At 51.0% G+C, this 20,643-nt stretch overlaps 1 protein-coding gene across 18 annotated transcripts in view; it reads right to left on the bottom strand.

The window, feature by feature from the left end:
• Positions 1 to 894: 894 nt before the first annotated feature.
• The window catches only part of Ttc21a (tetratricopeptide repeat domain 21A), a 29,377-nt gene continuing 9,628 nt past the window's right edge, over positions 895 to 20,643 (bottom strand). For 8 of the 18 annotated variants that reach the window (XM_021259740.2, XM_013073919.3, XM_021259729.2 and 5 more), the window contains 21 exons: positions 20,035 to 20,133; positions 18,965 to 19,157; positions 15,929 to 16,026; positions 15,576 to 15,776; positions 14,791 to 14,920; positions 11,588 to 11,745; positions 11,174 to 11,389; positions 8,984 to 9,222; positions 8,018 to 8,090; positions 7,816 to 7,926; positions 7,359 to 7,497; positions 7,123 to 7,226; positions 5,371 to 5,559; positions 4,421 to 4,531; positions 3,784 to 3,865; positions 2,974 to 3,124; positions 2,599 to 2,760; positions 2,322 to 2,502; positions 1,394 to 2,230; positions 1,159 to 1,226; positions 895 to 1,080 (listed from right to left, as the gene is read on the bottom strand). In XM_021259740.2, the coding sequence (XP_021115399.2) occupies positions 1,200 to 1,226; positions 1,394 to 2,230; positions 2,322 to 2,502; positions 2,599 to 2,760; positions 2,974 to 3,124; positions 3,784 to 3,865; positions 4,421 to 4,531; positions 5,371 to 5,559; positions 7,123 to 7,226; positions 7,359 to 7,497; positions 7,816 to 7,926; positions 8,018 to 8,090; positions 8,984 to 9,222; positions 11,174 to 11,389; positions 11,588 to 11,745; positions 14,791 to 14,920; positions 15,576 to 15,776; positions 15,929 to 16,026; positions 18,965 to 19,157; positions 20,035 to 20,133 (3,501 nt within the window). In that variant the 3' untranslated portion in view covers positions 895 to 1,080; positions 1,159 to 1,199. Of the gene's footprint in view, positions 2,231 to 2,321; positions 2,522 to 2,598; positions 2,761 to 2,973; positions 3,125 to 3,783; positions 3,866 to 4,420; positions 4,532 to 5,370; positions 5,560 to 7,122; positions 7,227 to 7,358; positions 7,498 to 7,815; positions 7,927 to 8,017; positions 8,091 to 8,983; positions 9,223 to 11,173; positions 11,390 to 11,587; positions 11,746 to 14,790; positions 14,921 to 15,575; positions 15,777 to 15,928; positions 16,027 to 18,964; positions 19,158 to 20,034; positions 20,134 to 20,643 lie in introns of those variants that run through there. The other 10 variants (XM_021259771.2, XM_021259751.2, XM_087216402.1 and 7 more) reach the window with 9 other exon arrangements.

The following is a 20,643-nucleotide window of genomic DNA, read 5'->3' on the forward strand; positions in this document are numbered from 1 at the left end:
CTCTTGGGGGAGATCCTAAGTCCCCTGACTCCCACTTTAGAGTTCTGAGGTGTAGTGGGCCATGACTACCATTCTGAAAAAGAGAAGAGTGGGCCTAGGTGTGCACAAAGGTGACCTCTATCACCCTCTTACCAGGTGTGATGAACATTCGTCTGCTGCATCTGCCTCCTTAAGCATTAAAAGGGTTTCATGGAAGATGAATGTGTTGGCTAATGACTTTTAAAAAAGCTAACATGAGAAGTATTTTTTCTTGGAATGTATTTCCCTGTTTCAGGAAAGCATAATTCAGTTTGTCCCAAACTGGTGAGGACCAGGTGAATGGGAGGATGGGGTGCAGACAGAATATATGTACAAGTGGCAGTGGACCTCTCTCACACAGGGCCGTAACTCTGGGGACCTTCTGGAGCTGGTCCTCCCATCTTGGCCCACGGCCCAGAGCATCCTGAGCCGACTGTGGGGGGAGACACAGCAGGTAGCACGGCAAGAAGAAGCAGTTGTTTCTTTGGCTCCAGGCTGATGGGACTAGACAGGAGAGGGAGGCATTTAAAAGTTGCACTACCCTTTGTTCCCCTCTATTCCCTTAAGAGTCTGCCCTAAAGTGAGGCCTAGTAGAAGCAGCCAAGGAGTTGGGTGGGGTGGCGCACACCTGTAACCCAGCACTTGGGAGGCTGAGGCAAGAGGACTGCAGAGAGTTTGAGGCCAGCCGGGGTTTTATACTGAGTTTGAGGCCAGCTTGTCTAAAAAATTTTTTTAAAGTATACAAGGATCCCAGCAGAAGCCAAGCCAGTTGGTGTCTTCCCCAGAGCAAAATGACTTCTTGTCCCTTGAAAATGTAAAGCTCTAGGATACCCTCAGCCCAGATGAGGCACAATTCCAAATAAACCACATACAATATAGAATCATGGAAGACTATGTCATTTACTGAATTCCTTCTTCACATCCTGCCCTCCATGAAACTGCTGTAGATTAATGGCTTCCACCAGAAGTCCCCTCTGGCCAAAGCTAGGGCTTCAGGGACCTTCGGGCCTTTTCCAAAATTTCTTCTCTGATCTTGGGATAGCTGGGGTGCTCCCTGAGGACCTGGTACAGAGAGGATGGACTTGCAGCATCAGGCAGGGGTCCCGGCCACCACACCTCCCTGCCACTGCTGGGGCTTACATTGTGGCAGACTTCAATGGCTTGCACAAATTTCTTGTCCTTCAAATAGTTGAAAGCAAGTCTGAAACCTGACCAGGGAACAAGGAGATGACAGAGGGTGGCATCCTGAGGAGGTGAGAGCCCCTTTGGTTCCCCCAAGAGCCTGGATACAGACCTTGAGTTCTGGAGTCAGAGTGGGGTCCTGTGCCTGCCTCCCTCCCACACCTGCTCACGGGCACCTTGCTGGCTGCCTTACCAATGGCAGGGTTGGCCTGATGGCTGTACTTCCAGGCCAGCTCATAGTTGGTAGCTGCGTCCTTGTAGGACTGCTCCTTCTCCATGATGAAGCCCATGTACTCATAGGCCTTGTAGCAGGACTGCAGGGAAAGCCAGTCAGTGGCCCTGCCGAAGGGAAGCCACCACCGTCCAGAGCCAGAGTGGAAGTGGATAGGGTCAAGGGACTCCTGTGAGCCACATTAACCCAAACTGCACAGGGACCCGGGGACACATATGTGCACCCCATGCCCCTGCTAGCCCAACACTGGTTGGCACAACATCTCTCTGTGAAGCCTGTTAGTGACACGCTCCAGTTCAGCAAACATCCCTCTGCCCAGACCAAGCCCTGGGACTCCCCTTGACCTGACAAACTCCTCCTGTCACCCTCTGTTCTTCTGTGTTCCCCTCCTGCCTTGCTGTCTCCCAGGTCCCCAGTTCCAGTCCTTGCTTGCACACCTCTCATCCCACTTCCTCCTGTCCAGTTTCTACTCCACATCTCCTCTGTCCCCGAAGCCAGTGCACCCTCCTGGCTGTCTTGAACCTCCAGACCCACTTCCCCTCCCTGCCGTCTGGAGGCAGGGTGCCGCCTCGCCTTGTTGTACTGGATGCAGCGGCGCAGCAGCTCCGAGGCAAGGTCAAACTTGCCACCAGAGCTGTAGATGTCGGCCAGAAGGAGCCAGCTCCTCTCCAGGTCTTCGGCCTCAACCAGTGTCCACGGGACCTTGGCCAGGCGCTTCAGCTGCGTGCGTGCCTTGGGGACCTGCTTCAGCAGCATGCAGGCCTGTGACACGCCCAGCAAGGCAGGGATGCTATCCTTCTGCACAGGGGGTGGGAAGTGGGGGTCACTGTGTACTGGCTGCTGTCATCCACTGCTTGGCCCACAGGTCCCCCAAACCGACCCAGCGTACCTCAGCCTGTGCTATCTCGAGGAAGGCTCCTAGTGCGGCCTCCATGTTAGCCTTCTCCCTGGTGGCCAATAGGCAGAGGCTCTGCAGCAGCCGCTGCTGGGTCTGCCCGATGACCGAGAGTGGGTAGAAGTCACGCAGCAGCTTCTCCGCAGTACGCACACCCTGCTGCTCGGATTCCTTCCTAGCAGTGGAGCTCTGGGCTTCAGAGGCAGCCCCCAGCTGGCTACCCCTGAGGCTGCACCACCCCCTCATGCCCCTGCCCCTTGAAGATTCTTACTTGGTGTTAGTCAGTTGGTTCTCAAAAGCCTCTCCACCCATTATCTCATTGTCTGGATTCAGACAGATGTGCACCATGTAGTAGTTGGCCCTCTGACCCCAAGTGATGTCCTTTCGGGCTTTGTTTAGAAACTTCAAGGCTTGGTTGGGCTGTCCTATGTGCCTGCAGTGCAGGAAACAGAGAATCAGGGAAGTAGGCCCAGAGAGTGCAGTAAGACATGGGCTTCGTGTGAGTCTGCACAGAACCGGGGCTGGGTGACACCTCTCCTGGCTCCTGGCTCCATTTTTCTACTCCCCTCAGCCTGAAGATCTTTCCACATCTACTAGGGAGGGCCTCTTGCATACAGCTACCCTCAGGACACCCACCCCAACTCACCAGCAGTAGATGCCTCTGCAGTAGTTGAACCCTGGCTCCATAGACACCCGGCTGGACATCTTCTTGACCAATTGAAAGAAGGCAGGAGCCTCATCAAGTTTGCCACTTCTTCGTAGCAGATCAATTAATTTATCCAGTACTGAAAAATTGTCTAAAATAATACCAGCAGTTAACTACTCACGTACCACGTACAGTCTTCCTGGTACTAGGTACTTTCCTATGTATTAGCTACAGGATGAAGTAAGTATTCATATTGTTCATGTTTTACAGATGACAACTCTGAGCATAGGGCAGTTAAATAATTTGCAAAAGTTTACACTGTTTTACGAGGATTCAGACCCAGGCAGCCTGGCTCCAGGATCAGGACTCCTAATCTAATGACTTGCTAGACCCAAGGCAGACCCTGCTGGGGGCCTGTGGTCTGGCTTGTGCCCCAGCAAGAAGGGATGATCTTCTGCTGCACTGAGTGGGAACGGAGCTGCTCAGCAGGGGAGAATTTTAGGACCCCTCCAAATGACCATGACCTCAGAAAAGGACTGTGTAGCGCCTCAGTGGCTGGGATCTGAGGACAGACAGGCTGTCCTGGGTCCAGTGCCAAGTGCCTCAGACCTGGAACTGGCCCCTTCAACTTGGGAAGGGCCAGCACGTTCCACTGGGTCTTTATCAGTTTCCTGCCACTCTGGGAACAATCAGAGAGGAAGGGGCTTTCTTTGCCCAGTCAGGAAAGGGGGGAGAGGGCCCATCCTACTCCAGGACAGCAGCCCTTGCTGGATGGGAATCCATGCAGGCAGTCCCAGTGGGCTGAATTACCTGGTGCTTTCTCCAGAACTTGGTGATAGAGGTTGATGGCCGCTTCATAGTTCTGTTTTCTAAACATCAAGTCAGCCATCATCTATCAGAAAGCACACAAGGGCCAGAATTCCTAAAGCAGCTTGATGGGTGTTGGGAGAGGTGAGGGTGGTAAGCAGGGAAGTAGGAAAAGGCTTCTTCTAAATCGGCCTCCCTAGGCCTTGAGGGAAGCTGCCAGGAAAAGCCTGAGGACCTCCAGGTCCCACCAGAAGGTGAAGATTGCAGAGGGTTCTGTAGTCCTCTCAGCAAGAGCTTGACCTCTGCCCTTGGGGTGACCCTGGAAGAGGCTGAGGGGATGGGACTGGGGTGGGCTATTCACCTACAGTGGGTGTGGCTTCCTCTGGAGCAAATCAACCTCACCTCTGCCCTAGGACTGGCCAAGAGATTGCTGCTGCCCCCTGCTGGCCAGCCCACCCTGTCCACTTCAGGGCAGAGCCTGTGACAGGCGCCCTCAGTGAGGCTTCTTTGCCTGAAAGGCCTTGGGAAGTGGGCCACAAGGCAGCAGTGGTTATGGTTATGGTTACAGAGCCAGGAAGCAGCCTGCATCTGGTCACAGGGCCCCTGGGGAGGGCAGGGCGGTTGCCTTGGGGCCTCTTACCAGGGAGGCAGTCTCGTGGGCCTGATCAGTCTGCAGGAGGATGACGCAGTGCTGCTCAGACAAGTCCAGATACCCCTGGAGCAGGGAGAGGTGTGCCAGCTCCAGCACCACCTGCAGCGAGCCCGGGCAGAGTGAAGTCACCAGTAACAATGCAGAAAGACCCCAAGACATCTGTGACAGTGTCCCCCTAGCTCCACTGCTATCAGCTCTGCCTTCAATGGATGGCTGGATTCCCACAGGTACAGCCTTGGCCCCTCCGCCCTCCAGGGCTCCAGCCACAGCCCCGGCTCTCCTAACTGCCCTCTGCATGCTGGGCCTGACTGACATACACTTGCCCTTCAGCCTGAGCTCCAGACTCATTCCCTGGGGAGGCCCCTGACTCTGAAGCCCTGAACCCTGAAGCTCAGATGGCGTGGCATCAGAACCACCTCTGCTCTCCTCTGTCCTCCCTTGTCCTTGGGAAACCTGGGGACAGGGACCATGTCTTTCCCCACTGTGTCTCCTAGGCCAGAACAGTATCTGTTCTCCCTGACTCCCACTAAGTATCTTTAAATGAGTGACTACGAAGTGAGTGAAGAGGTCTATTGCTGAGCTCTTCACTCTCTGCATGAACTCCAGTTCCTGTTCCTTCAGCTAGAAACACACTTTACTCATGACTCCACACTTGCTTGGAGGCTTAGCCTGGGCTTCATGCCCAAGCAACCCTGGGAGCTGCAACCCTCACTATCTCCCTCCTCCAGGAGGACCTGAAAATACCAGATGAACATGACTTTCAGCAATTTCTTCCCCACGCCACCAATGGCTTTGCTCCAAGGAAAGGGGCAGAGGGGAGGGTGGTAAGGGCCCAGGGTCAGCTCCACAGAGAACCTGGTCTCCGAGCCTGGTCAGGGAGTTCAGCAAAGCTCTGGGCCTGCGAGAAGAAACAGAGTCCTGGGTCCAGGGCTACCCACCTTATTGTCAGTGGGTGAGTAGGAGAGGGCGTCCCTGTAAGACTGCACTGCCTTGGCATAGTCCTTCTCTGCTGAGTAGAACTCCCCAAACAGCATGCAGATGGAAGCTGCCAGTTGCTTCTGGGAGGGGAGCATTTCTGGTTGTTCCAGTGGAACCCGCTTCAGTATCCGAGACTGGAGGTTCAAGGCCTTGGGAAACCAATAAAGTAAGGATCAGAAACCCGGGACCTGATGTGCCAATTCACAGAGAGTCCTGCACTCTTATTTCAGAGCCAGCAATGTTAGGCCATCTTAAGTGGCCTTGAGCAAAGTTGGGTCTTTTTGGACCAGGAAGGCCACTTGCTGAGTATACAGAAGGCAAGTTGGCACTGTCCCCAGGGCAGCAGGAGAAGCAAAGGCACTCAGACAAAACACTATTGTCCTTAGCTGTGTTCCTGCCTCCATCATGCCTGAGGTCCTGTACAGCAGCCCTAACAGCCAGATGGAGCACACAGTAGGTGTCCAAAGCAGGCTGTGTTGTGATGAATGCATCTGTTCTGGGTATGTTGCCCTATTGGGAATTTGAGATAGCCCCAACTCATATCCCTGACACAAAATGGTAGGTGAAGAACTGGCAGTGCAAAGGACAATCTCAGGGCCAAGTTACAGGATATAAGCAGCACTCAGCTTCCCAAAGGTTAAACAGAGGAATGGAAATTCAGTGGTCAACAAAGGAATAAATCAGCTTAAGCTAGCAGAGGGTGGGCTCTCCTCCCAAAACCATGGAATGCACCCCAAGAATAAGTAGAAAACTTGCTTCTGGGTGGAAAAAGTAAGGAAGGCATGCCAGGAATGGCCAAGGGCCAAGAGTAGCCCAGTACAGAGAAAGCTTGGGTTGGGGCAGGCCGGCCTGGTTCAGATCTCAGCTCCATCCTAGCTAGTACACAGTTGATCTTAACCCAAAGGCCCCTTGCTAGTACAGATGCTCCTTGACTTAAAATGGGGTCATGCCCATTATAAGTTGAAGATATTGTAAGTCAAAAAAGCATTTAATATACCTAGCCTACTGTGTAGAGCAGTGGTGGTGAAGCCATGGCACACACGTGCTGCAGTGGACTGTCTGTATCACTGAAAGCTCCAAAAGGTTCGCCATCACTGCTGAAGAGTATCAGTTGTTTACCCTTGAGACAGAGTGACCTCCTGGGAAGTGTGGCTGGCTGCCACTACCAAGTGTCCTATGAGGGTACAGTACCACACTTGGACAGTTCAGGACAAGATCAAACTCCAAAATTCGAAGTTCAATTTCTACTGAATGCATATCACTTTCCCACTATTACAAAGTTATGAAATCCTAAGTCATAGACTCCTGCACTTGACTTTGGGCATGTATCTTAACTTCCGTGTATCTTATCTGTTAGACAGGAATATCAGAGTGTTTATCCCAAGGGACCGCTGAAAATTAAAGAAGAAAGAGAAGAGCCTAGTGCAGAGTCTGGCACAGGGCTCTCAGTGCCTGGGGACTCCTATCACTGGTGTCACTGTTACCACAATCACCTTGAGGTTACCACAATTACTTCTGTCACTCAGCTCAGAGCACCCTGGGGCACCTCATGGAAGAACAAGCATGGGGAATAAATGGAAGGTGAAATTCAGAGTTGTAACCTGGGTTCTCTCTTGAGGAAGATATCTGGGGGTGTTCAGACCTGCAGCCCTATCCTTCCCTGTCTTCAGCCCCCATCAGGAAATGGCAGAATAAGTCTACTTGTCAAGTACCTTGTTCAAAGTCTCTAGCACCTCTTCTTTTTTATAGCTCTTGTAAACCTTTGCCAGCAAAAGCAAGCACTTAACATCATTCATCATGGATGGGATGTCTTTGACTGCCAAAAGGAAACTCAGATTAGTGCTCTGGGCTCCTGGAAAGCAGGACCCCAGTTAACTTGGGAGAGATGTGGGCGTGGGGGTGGCATGCTTGCCCCGGATGCCAGAAGCGATCTGGAATGCTGCCTCACCGACATCATGTCCCAGTGCCTGCTTCAAAACCTTTTCTGCTTTGTTGAACTTCTTTAACTTCAGGAGCAATTCGGCCAGATCGCAGCACAGAAAGTCCAGCCCGCTAATCTTCTGAGCAGCCTCATAATAATTAATTGCCTTAGTGTGAACAGGAAATACTTGCCTCATGTCTGCTCCTGCACTCAAGTGCTTGACACCATATTCCCCCCAGTGCCTGGCCCTCAGAAGCTTCAATTGAGAGAGTCCTCTCAGCTGGCACAGGGTTTGAGCCTGTGCCTGAGCAGGTACAATAGCAGTGGGCAGTTGCTGAGTTCAGCCCTTGGCACCCCACTTAGCAGGGAGCTGGGGTACAAACGCAGCCGCCCTCTTCCTACTCACCGCCCCATTTGTGTGCCCACCTCCACCTCCTCTGCTGGGCCAGCCCTGCCCACCTCTGCCCGCCCAGTCCAGGCTGACCTTGGAGTACTGGTGTGTCTTCACATACGCTTGGCCAATCCTGCTGACCAGGGAGGCGTCATGTGGGTTCTTTTTATAGGCCTCGTTGTAGACCTCTAGGGCCTTCTCAGGCTGGTGGGGAAAGTAGCAGAGCATCTTTCTCTCATCTCCTACTAAGTGAGGGTGGGGGCCATGTGACAAGGCTGTGAGGCCCTGCACTCACCTCCTGAATGTTCATGAAAGCATCACCCAGGAGCAGGCTGGTGTGGGGACCAGGCAGATGTTCACAGAGCTCTCTGCAGGAGACACCAGAAGCTTACCTCAGGCCTGCATGACCCTCACATTCCTGAATCCCACCCTTTTCTTCTTTCCCACTGATTCTGGCTGACATTCATTCACCATCTAGCAGTTGGACAGCCCAGTGTGTGTGATGCATTGTGCTCACTCCAGGCTCTCCTCGTTTGTCTGGACCATGGCAGGAGCCTTCGCCTCAACCCGTCCAGAGCCCTGTCCCAGAGGCAGACATGCTGCTGTCTTTCTTTTCCTGGTGTACTGGGGTTTGAACCCAGGATCTCCTGTATGCTAGGCAAGTGCTCTACCCTGAGCTACATCCCTAGCCCTCCACTGCTCTTCCTAAAACTCCAATCTGGCCATACCACCCTACTGCTCACTGGTTTCCCACTGCTAGAGAGCCTCCCCTACTCCCTGACCCCCCCTTAAGCTGCCTACAGGGACTTTTTCTTGAAGAAAGAGATTGAAAAGGTGTCCTTCAGGTCTCACCACCAAATCATACAGAGACAACAGCTTGAGGTTGTCCATCATCAGTAACCAAGACAACAGACATCTCCTCAAGGAGGGGCAGAGCGTGGGCCTGGAGCAGAAGTGTGCTCCACAGTCCCTTCAGCATCTCCCCAGGAATCAGGCCTATGGGCTCCCACCAGAATGTGGGCCACACATGTCAGGGGTGTGGGGGGCGGGAAGACAATCAGGGCTAGGGGCTGATTCAGTTCTGTGTCCTTAGAACTCATCCATAGGCAGGTGCACTGACCGATGGGAAATTTCTTCCTTTGGCAAGATGTACTCTGAAGACACATCCTGGAGACCCAGTTTGAAGAAATGCAAACTGAAGGAAAACAGCCTGAGACACTATCGGTGAAGATGGTGTCCCAGGGCTGCTCCTGGAGCTTACCGGTAGCATCCAATGTAGAGGCAGGTGTCTTTGCGGCTGTGCAGGTAGATGCTGGCCATCTTCTCCTTGGCTTCTGTGTAGCAGGGCTGCTTGGGTGTGATGTTCCTCAGCATACTCAGGGCCAGGTCCATGTTGCCCTTGCTCAGGGCCAGGTCCACGTTGGCAATGGTGATTCGGATCTCCTCTGCCGTGCCACTGAACTCATTGATGGTGTCCTGCATGACCTTGGTAGCCTCATGCTAAAATGCAGGAATGAAACAGACCTTTCATTGGGTATCATTCACTACAGGTGGCATGACAACACTTCATACCTCTTCTGGGAGCCAGGCGTGGTGGCGCATGCCTGGTAATCCCAGGACTTTGAGAGGCTGAGGCAGGAGGATCCCAAGTCTGAACCCAGCCCAAGAAACTTAGTGCCTTAACAAGACCCTGTCTCGAAATAATAAAGAAGGGCTGAGGCTGTAGCTCAGTGTGAAGGCCCTGGGTTTAATCCTCAGTACCTCAGAAACAACAACAAAAACCAAAATAAAAAAAAATCTCCTCTGGTAAATGTAGAGCAGGTGGCTCAGTCAGCCTTCAGAGCAGGTGGGGAGGCAGGAAGGAGAAAGACCTCTCAAAGACCTTGTCAATGATTCTGTATGGCAGGGGAAGGTGCCCAGGGAGCTTGGGGACACAGGGCCACTAAGAACCCACCTGTTCTTCAGCACCTCAGAATCTTTACAATTCCCTCCTGCATAAGAACTATGTGGACACCTCTAGTACTTTCCCACTTTTGGCCAAAGATAATTTTAACATTCTAGTAACTGGCATGTAAGGGCCAATTCAGTTACTCTTGGTGCTTTTTTGGCCTGAATTCTACCTTACCAGAAACTGAGGCTTCTGTCTCTGCTTTCTGTTTGCCTGGTGTGTTGGTACCAGCTTCTTGCTCTTATTCTGGGCCCTTTGGTTCCACTCCTTGTTTGTTGAAGCCACTACAGAAAGTCCTTTTTATGTAACAAGTATATTTACTTCATTTCATTATCAAAGATGTATGTTCTTGGGTTTTTATCAACTTATTTTGTTTCTGCTTTTATATGCTCTTTGTGGTTTGCTTTATTTTAGCTTGGACCTGTGACTTTGTTTCCTTTTTCTTTTTGGCTAATTCTTGATTAATTTGATGGAAATAGTCTCCTTTCAATTCTCTTAATAGTCATCTTTCTCCCATGAAGTGTTTTGATTAAACTTATTTCAGGCCCTCCCCTCTAGAGAGGAGTGAAATGAGTGTACATCACTCCCTGCCTTCCTCCCCAGCCCTCTCTTCCCTTGAACTTTTCCATGTGGTATTAAAGTGAAATCATTGCTATTTTAAATTTAATGGGTTTTATTTCAGGAATTTAGCAATTATACTGGCTTAGAGTAAAAATTACCAGTTATTTAGATGTAATTAGATTTATTTAGATTGGTTCTGAGTTTAATAGGATTTAATTCTTATCCTATTATACCTCTATTTTATTTCATGTTTTGGTTGGCTGGATTTTATCTGCAAGTAGGTTTTTTGGAAGTGTTAACTCTATCACTTTTGAGTTAATCTATATTTAGTGTCCTTCATTGCTTTTATCTATGAAAGCTATCCTGAGGGAACTTCTGCACTGATTTTTTAATGCTGATGTCAAAAAGACAGTAGGACATTTGACAAGGTGGGCCAGAGGCTGGGGAGAGCAAGGCCATGTGCAGAGTGCAGCTCCTGTGGGCCATATTCCCGAGTTCTAGCTGAGGATTCCCATGTGCTTCCTGCCTCTGCCATCCAGATCTTCCAAGGCCTCGGAGCTACCTTGGACAGCTGAGCAGGTTATATACTGCACACCTCAAGGGGACACAGTTCATAAAGGTTGTGACTGGCACCCACTAGACTTTCGGGATGCTCAATCTGCGCAACTGCTGGTAGTGGCCCTAATGGGCCTGTGTGCTCTGCCTCCCTGAGATTTTCACTGAGACACTGAAGTAGGCACAGGCAAGATCATGGAGGACCCACAACTCATCTTGAGGGCAATGGGAGCCACTACAGTCTTTTAGGCAGGGGAGAGATAGGCTCCCAAATGAGTAAGAGCTCAAATAATAGTACTATATAGTAAAACACTAGCAGAACCAAAGAGTCTCGTTTCTGGGCCAACCTGCCCCAGGCCCAAGGGGAGGGAGTGCAGCACTTCTTACCAGCTCCCCATTCAGCCGGAGGGCATCTACCAGCTCCAGGAGGATGGACACCCGCTCACTTGGCTGCACAGAGGGCCCTCGGATCTTTCTGCTTTCTTCCGTCTTCAGAGTGGGCAGTTTCATGATCATTTTCAGCGTCTTTATGGCCTCCTGATAGTCCCCAGACTTACTGAGGGCCCTGGCCTTGATGAAGTGGTAGAGTGGGTGGTCTCTGACCTGGGAGGAGAACAGCAGGTCATGGGGTCTAGCTCACTGCTGCTGTGGCTCACAGCAGCCACTAAGAGGAGCCAGGGAAGCTGGGAGCTGCCCCTGCCTTCGAGCAGCCCATGTCAGGGGCATGGTGGGGGAGGTGGGGGCTGCAGCCTGCTGGGCTTTGGGATGCTGAGTGGCCTGGTCGGCACGGAAGACCCCCACCTGGAAGTTGTGGCTGACACCCAGCTCTAAGCAGTGCGAGCACATGGCAAAGTTGCCCTGTGCCAGGTAGATCTGTGCCAGGAGGAGGTGGGCATCTGCGGAGGTGGGGTCCAGTTCCAGGCAGCGCTGTATGGTGCTCTGTGCATTCTCCAGCTCTCCTGGGGATCACAGACAAACCTCAGGCCCGGCTCCTTGGAGACCACAGGCCCCAAGGGGGAGAGGCAGAGTTTCCTAAGCATGGTACTCAGAAACACCTGTGCTGACCATTTTACCCAGTTCCGTTCCTCTTTCCCTAACATGTAAACTACACACTGTTGTGACACTGCCTTATCTCTGTAACCCTCAGGGAGCTGGCAAAGTCACTTTGCTGCTGCGACATCTGGAAGCTCCAGGGAATAACTAAATCTCAATTCCCACATCTAAGCGTAGAACAAAACCTAAAAAACATCAGCAACTGTAATAGTCACAATTTACAAAACACCTGCTCTGTGTTCAACATATCCAAAGCACTTTAGAAAGTCTGATTTAATATCTGCACAGCCATGTGAGGTTGGTATAAGGATCCCTGTCTTTCATTTTTATTTTATTTGTTTATTTCTTCTATTTATTTAATTTTTTTTGGTTTTTGTTTTTTTTTAGTACCAGGGATCGAACTTGGGACCTTGCACTTTCAGGGCAAATGGTGGAAGCACTGAGCTAAATTTCCAGCCTTTTTTTGGTTGTTTTGAGACAGGGTCTCAATCTGTAATTCAGGCTGGCCTTGAACTCACTATGTAGGCCAGGATGATCTTGAACACTGGGTGATCCTCCTGCTCCAGTCTCTCAAGTGCTGGGATTACAGGCTTGTGGCAACCACGCCCAGCTCACTTTTTTTTTTTCCCATTAAATTTATTGGTACATTTTAGGTATAAAATACAGTTACATTCATCATTGGGATCTTGTACCATTACATGAGTATCTTGGTTCTTATTTTTTTCCCCATTTCCTGCCCTCCCTTCACCCCCCCACCCTTCCCTATTTACAAAGACTTTGTTTCCATGTTTTTCCTTTCTCATATTTTTTCCTTTCCCTTCTTTCCTTCCCCTACCCCTCCCACTTCCCCTACTCCTTTAGACCTTTTCTTCCTATTTCACATTATCAATTATACATTTTGATTCTTTTTTTTTTTGGTACCAGGGATCGAACTTGGGACCTTGCGCTTGTGAGGCAGGCTCCAGAACCACTGAGGTAAATCCCCGGCCCCATTTCGATTCTTGTTTACACTTTTAGTTTTTCACACCAGAGAAACTATTCAGCTCACTTTTAATTATTATTGTTTTTTGATGGTGCTGGGGTTGAACCTAGGGCCTCAAGCATGCTAATTCTACCGCTGAGCCACACCTACAGCCCTGATCCTTGTCTTTTAGTTGTGGGTCCTAGGACTCCGGTGACACAAATTGCTCCACTCCAAGGGACACACTATGCATTTAAATCCAAGCCCCCTGGGCTCCTGACCCTGGGTTGGGGGGTGCCCTGCCTCTGGGGGCCTCCTGTGGCCAGGTTAGTGGTGGTAGCCCAGGGGTATGGTGAGAGTGTAGGGGAGCCTCCTCCCTCTGCCTTCAGGTTTTGCAACACTCCAGCTTGGGATCCATAACTTGGTGGGTGGGGTGCACCTGCTTCTGGGTACCAAACTCCCCAATCTTCCCTGCATGCTGTGGAAAGGTAGAAACATCACCATGGCAACCTAAGCACCTAGAGACTTTGCCTTGGCCCCAAACCTGCTGGCAACTGCTAGCACTCCTCGGGGAGCCCTCCCTGTCAGGTAAAAGGGCCGAAGACCAAGACCAGACCAGGCCACAACAAGCCTTTATTAGGGGAATAGATCTGCCGGGCTGTCTCTGAACAAAGGAGAGACAAAAGCAATATGGCCAGGGCAGGGAGAGTCTTTTATAGAGACTGGGGTGGGGCTTGTAGGGGCTGAGGCGGGGTTGAGTGAGGTAGTGATTAGGGAATGGAGGAGCCGGTGAAGTCACTAGGTGGTAGGAGGTGAGCGAGTATTAGGTTACTGTCTAGGTGGGAACAGGGTCATGCTGGGAAGAAGGGTTTGTTCTTTGGTGGGAGCAACCATCTTGGCATGATGTCACACAGGGGAGGGGGCAAGGCACCATAGGAAGAGGGCAGCTACTATACATAATAGCTGCTGAGGTGGTGGGAGACCTATCATTCCCTACCTGTCCTTGAACCCAGAAAACCTTGATGATTGTGGGTAACCCTGGTACCCAGAGGGACACAGGGAGGATTGAGGGTGAAACAGAGTTCTCAGTGAAGTACACAAGATGCGGTGCTAGAGGACAAATATGCAGCCACAGTGCTGTGTTCTGGACCTGTGGACGCCCCCAGGACACCAGAGCAGGGCTGGATTTCAGGAGGAAGTGAAAGGCTGCAGTGGGAGACCCTTCTGGGGAGGGCTGTGTGTGGGAGATCAATAGGGCATCCTTGGGGGCCCCCCCGAGGCTCTGAAACCCTCATGATGCGGGCCTAACCTCTCCACAGGCCGCCCTTGACAACCTTTTTCTTTTCTTTTTGCAGTACTGGGGATTGAACTTAGGGCCTTCACATGAGCACTTTCACATGAGCTACATCTGCAGCACTTTTTAACTTTTTAAAAATTTGAGACGAAGGCCTGAGATTTAGCTCAGTGGTTTTGCCACCTGCTGCGCAAGCGCAAGGACCCGAGTTTGATCCCCGATACCAAAAAAAAAAAAAAAAATATTTGAGACCAGGTCTCAGAGTTGCTGAATTCCCCTGCCTGGCCTTGAATTTGCAATCTTCCTGCCTCAGCCTCCCAGAGTGCTGAGATTATAAATGTGTACCCCTATGTCTGGCTCTCACAACCCTTTTAACATGGAAACCTCCACCCCCGCAGCCTGACTGCCTTGTGACAAACAATACTGTGTGCTTAACTGTTTCCCCTTACTGGGATGCCAGCTCCGCATCCCAGAAGCTCTGTGTCTCTTACCTGCACAGATCAAGGAAGTAATCCACAAGAGGCCTGTGTGGCAAAGACCCCTGCTGGCCAGGGGGATCAGAAGGCTACCTGGGGACTGGAGGCTGAGAGAGTGTGCAGGTGCGGCAGGTGCACTTGTGCCTCCAAGTGCAGACTGCAGGAGGGAGGCTGTGGACAACCACCGAGCAGGCGGACTGGGACCCACCTGGGAACCTACCTGAGAGATACTTGACCTGACCCATCACATACAGGGGGTCCGGCAAGGCGGGCGCTGCTCTTACCACCGGACTCAAGATCACAGCGGCTTGTTTAAGGAGCGGAGACACGAGCTGGCCTGGTGCCCGGGGCTGTGGGAACACGAGGGACTGGCTGGGTGCTTTGCCCCGTTCTGAGACAGGTGCCCACAGCCCTCAGAAACACTCTCAGTGAAGGGATTTTCTTCCTACCACACTTGTGCTTTCTGTCTCTCCTCTGTACCATCCAGCACCAGAGCACGAGCCCAGAGAATGGGGACTTTGTTCTGTCCACTGTCCCCAGGACCTGGCATGGTGTCTGGCACCCAGTAATACCCTCAATCAGTACTTGTTGACTGACTCATTCATTACAAGGCACTGGGGGAATATTAAGACTTGTAAAAATATGATCCTTGTCCACAAGGAATCCTGACTGACTGGGAAAGCAGGACAGACGAGTGGAGACTAACACAGTTCTTAGAAGACTTCTGGAAAGGGAGTCACGTTCTTGCTGGGGTCGTGCCTGGTTAGAGACAGGGCTCCAGGCCTCACCATGATGTCAGAGTCTGCACCAGAACCACTCCCAGGGCATCCGTGTAATGCATGCTCACGTGTGGAAAACCCTGGGCTCCCTGGCTGCTCAACACACAGACCAGCCTGGCGACACAGGACAGGGAGGGTCCTTGCCTCTCTCCTCTGGGCAGGCACCATTTACACTCCCATTCCAGAAGACCCCCACCCCCACGGTGAAGGTGGACCTTCCCCTAACCTGCTTGGGGCAGAACTGCAAATACTCCTTGGCAATGCAGACCAGGAAGGGAGGGTCCAGCTTTTCAAGGTACTCGGGGCTCAGGGGCAGGCCCTGCAAATGTGAGAAGTGCAGCTCCACCACCTCCTGAAGGAGTGCTGTGACCTCCTGCTCCCCCTTGTGCTTTTTGGATGCCAGAAGGGCTTGGAGGAAAACCAGCACCTGCAGAACAGAAGCCCGAGTCTCAGAGCCAACATCAGCTGGCAGAGACGGATTGGCAAAGCAGAGGTCCTGGCCGTGGAGCCCAGAACTCAGGGCTGGGAGGATGGTGAGAGTCAGGGCCCCGAGGAACCCATTCTCCCAGGAGCTCTGACCTCAGACCTCCCGAGGGACTGCTGCACCTCCTTCAAGAACTCCAGCTGGTGCTCGGCCTCCTCCAGCTCATCTTTCAAGATGTGGCACCAGATGGTCCCTGTTGAAAGGACAGAATGGAGATGAGCAGCCAGCTCAGAAGGAGAGCCAGCGCCCACCAGGTCAATGGGCATGAGATGGGCAGGAAGGGACCTGGGCAGGGGATCTGCTCCAACACTTGCACAAACTGAATAGTGTGACCCCAAATCCTACAGCAATATTAAAAAACATCCCTAGTTCATGCTCTGGCTTTTTTTTTTTTGGTACCAAGGATCGAACTTGGGACCTTGCGCACTTGCAAGGCAGGCACTGGAACCACTGAGCTAAATCCCCAGTCCCATGCTCTGGCTTTAACAACTTCTCTCGTGGCCACAACTATTAACAATTTGGGGTCTGTTCCTCCAAACGTTTATCTAAATATTGATATTAATGTATATACACATAGCTCGGGGTGTGCAGTCAGTGGTAGTGGACTTGCCTCACATGACTGAGGTCCCTGCATCCCCAGCACCACAGCAAACAAAATACACATTTTTACGCACACATATGAGCATACCAATTTGTTTTTAAACCCAAGGGAAATCTAATTACATATATTTCATTGTACAACTTGTTGTTTTCACCTTATAAACATACTTTCCCATTGTTTCATACAAATCCACCTCATTCTATTTATTTATTTATTTATTTGGTACTGGGGATCGAACTCAGGACCCGGTGCTTGCCAGGAAGGCACAGCACCACTGAAGTTTGCCATTTTTAACTAGTTTTACATTTGTTTTTGGCCATCTAGTATATTAAAATTTTTAGATAGAAAGGTAAAATATTTTTCTTTATCGCTTCTGAGTTTTTAGTTGGGTTTAGAATCCCTAGGGAAACCCACATGTCGGTACATTTTTGTTTAAAAATAATTAAGGGAGCTCAATGGAGAGTAGGGCACATATTGAAGAAAAACCAAGTTAAAACAAAATCGTAAATACTTACGTCAACTGGGATGTGGTGTGAGATGGGGACTCACCTCCATGGTTTTCATCATGGAAAGCCAGGTGTCCAGCAAGGAGTTCCTGGACAACTTGTCAGTCTGAAATCGGGCATATTAAGCCCTGTTTATCTATTTGTTTATTCCAGCCAGCACTGGCTTCCAGCTGACTTAACTACTGTGGTTTTGTGCTATGTTTTCATGTCAGGAGGGAAACATTTGCTGACCATTCTGGTGTATTTGTTCCTGACTGTTTTCCTAACCACCATCTTGGTTTTCAATTCTAGCCTTCCCAGTATTTGGCCTGACTGAGGAATTTTTTACTTCACCACGTTTTTAATTTCTCACAATTCTTTTTTGTTCTCTGTATCTTTTTCAGAGCAGCATGTTCTTACTGACAACAACAGTCCCTTCAAACACTGAAGGTGCTTCAGGGGGAAAAGTGTATATTGGGACTTCTCTTTGCTCCTCAGACTGCTAGATTTATAAATCAGGACCGGACTGGTGACTAGTAGCAGATGGGCAGATTTCCCAATTGTTTTAATATTTATCCTTACATAGCTTCTTTTCTTTTTGCGGTACCAAGATTCAAACTCAGGACCTTGCGCTTTCGAGGCAGGTGTGGTGCCACTGAGCTAAATCCCCAGCCCCCCCACCCCCCCATTTTTAAGGTCACTGATTTTTCCAGATAGGCCACGTTTGAAGGTGACTCCAGGAGTGTGAGTTAGGACAGGCCTTCTGACCAGTGCAGTTCCTTGGCTGGCCACTGGGGGCTCTCTCAGAAATGAGGAATGGGGAAGGGCTCAGCCCAGTGGGGAACACGCTAGGGGACTTTGCCTATGTGCTGAGCACCCGAAATTTTTATTGTTCATGGTCCTGCTGGTGGTAGAAGTCACCTGGGGCACTGCTCTTCTCCTTCCTGCTTCAGTGCCAGATAAAATCCTCCTTAATTCTAGGCTCTAAACTGGGGCCAGTTCCCATAATCCTGCCATCGCCTGATAACGGCCCCCTGGCATGCTTTCCCACCCAGCTTCCAGTAACTCTGAGCTTTATTCTTATTTTTCCTGAAGCTCTTTGGGGAACCCTGGCCTACTTCTTTCTGTGCCTCTGCTGGTTTACAGGTTACCAGACTTGCTTGACATTGCCATGTATCTGATACCATTCACCTTACATGTCCACGGAAGGTAACTTTTTCTGATTCTAGGGCTGCAATAGACTCATGATCTCTTTAAAATGTCTTTCATCATTTTCATGGGATTTAGGAACAGAAGAGAGGCAAGTTTCTGAGGGACCAGCCCGACATGTTGAACCAAAAGTCAAGATCAACTACTTTGACAACTGTATTATACCCAGGAGAAACCTGGCATTTAGCGGGAAGTGACTGCCCCTAAATACACAGCTCCCTGGAGCCAGGCCAAGAACCAGCTGCCCTAAACACTGGGCCACACGGCTCTTCAACCTCAACTAAACACGCTGGTCCAAAATTCACAGAAACCATGGAACTGAGGCTTTAAACAATGTAAAATGAAAATTAAGAACAAAATAAAAGGGGAAAAAGAAAATAAGGCTCATGTTTTTCCACTAGGCTGAGTCCCTCCCTACTTTCATCTGACATTTGCACAAAGGACAAAAGCCTCTGGGCAGACAGGGAAGTAAAGCTACTTAAATTCCTCTTTCTGGTGGCCTGGTAGCTCAGGGACCTGCTGAGAGAGGTCTGCCGAGGGGAGTCCAGGGATGCTGCAGGGTTAGGGGAACAGATTCCAGCACACTGTGGGGCCTGAGAAGAGACAGGGCCCACTGTAGAGCAGCTTGGCCTTCCAGGGGAGGGCAGTCAGGTGGGGACAGGAGGGTCTGGTCACAGCCTGAGTACTCATGTGCCTCTTCTGTGCATATGTATGGATCCATGGGAAGGCAGCCTTGCACACCACTCTCCTGGCCCACACATACTCTGGGGAGAGTGCCCACGGAAGAAAGCCTGCCTGCCACCCCACACCCACCTCCCACCCTGCCCTGCACAGACCTGTCAGGGCAGCCACACTATTCTCTCCCAGTTTCATGGCCTCTGAGTACCACAGAGCTGCCTCCTTCTCTTGGTTCTGCAGGATGAAGAGGTAGCCCAGCTCCGTGGCCACCTGAGCACAGGAGGGCATGGCCAGGAAGATGCGCTCCATGAAGCTACTCACTAGCCGCAGAATTGCTCGGTGCCTTCCACACTGTAGAGAGCAGGCATTGGGGGAGGATGAGGGGAAGAGTCAGTCCAACTGGACTAAGCAAGGCCACATCAGAGAGGGGGACACTCTGGCAGGGCTGGGGAGGACCACGAGAGCTGTGTCTGTGGAACTGTCCATCTCCTAAAGAACCTATCATGGGCCACATCTGTGGGACCTACCCTCCAGCTACAGGGTCCTCTAGGGGACTCATTATTGTGTGGTTACAGTAACTGCTCCAAGAAGTCACCAATGGGTTTTTTTAAAAATTGAAGCTGGGTGAGAGAAGCTCTTCAATTCCAGGGTCCCCAAAGGGTACAGTCAGTCACACTCCCTGTCATGTGTGAGGGACTCAGACACACGTGTGAAGGGAGAGATGGTGAGCTGGTGGCATTTGCAACTCAGTGCTGGCTCCTGAGGCCCAGAGCTGCCCATGTTCTTATAGTTCCTTCCGGCAATCTTGCTTTGGGGCTGAAGGGTCTGACCAAGACACAGATTCTTTGCAGCCTGGTCTGTTTGGCCCTTTCCTGATATCACAGAGGCTGGCGAGGCCAACCTTCCCAGGTCACTCCCACAGAAACAATATGGGCACTGGGCCAGGGCTGGGTCAGCTGCAATGCCACCCTTGCTGCCCAGCATGGTGGCACCACTCTAAAACAGTTCCAGACCCATCTCTCTGGTCTTCACAACATCCCCAAGGGGCCACGGATTTGGAGCCCACACATCACAGGTATCAGCCAGAGGCAGGCAGGGACCAGAGTGCGGGGCTCCAGCCCAACAGGCCCATTTGAGAGGAGGCACCAGGCAAGTTACCCAGAGCAGAAGCTGAGATGTCTGCTAAAGAAAGCGCAGAGAAGCACAGACTCGGGGACAACCTTCTTACCAGTCTGCTGATCACAAGAATTTTTTTAAGTTGTAGGCTTGGATTTTGGGGCTCTCTCATCTCTAGTGCCTTAATCAGATTTCTAACATTATCAGTAGCCTGCAGGAACAAAAAAGAAATTGTCAAAGGGAGCGCATAAAACTGGAGTTGGGCCGTGGCTATTGGCCCTGTATCAGCTGGGAGATTTTATAGAAACTACCCATGCTACCTGGTGTCATCCCCAGAGACTCAGGCTTAACTGAACTGGCCTAGCCCAGGCCTCAGAGTTCCTTCAAGGCTCACCAAGTGGAGCCTTAGGTAGCGTTATTTCCCCAAGAGTTGGGCCTGAATATGTGAAGAAAAACCCTCCTGTCAGACTCACCAGGGCAGCGGTAGGAGTAAGTTGTTCTGTGTCCACACACCGAAGCCCACCAGGCCAGCAGCAAGCCACCTGGGCTGGCCAGGCCTTCCTTCCACTCTGATCTGAATCAACAGAGTGGTGCCTCTCTGTCCTTCGAGTGAACACTACCAACAGCTAGTAAGTCAGTTTCACAGCCCAAACTTTCCAGGACAGCAGATGAACGGTCAGAAAGGCTGGGCAATTGGTCTGAGGTCACCCGACCAGTCAGG

Source organism: Heterocephalus glaber, unplaced genomic scaffold, assembly GCF_053883595.1.
Source record: "Heterocephalus glaber isolate CG9 unplaced genomic scaffold, H.glaber_assembly_v1.0 deba00000122, whole genome shotgun sequence".
NCBI classification, from domain to species: Eukaryota; Metazoa; Chordata; class Mammalia; order Rodentia; family Bathyergidae; genus Heterocephalus; species Heterocephalus glaber.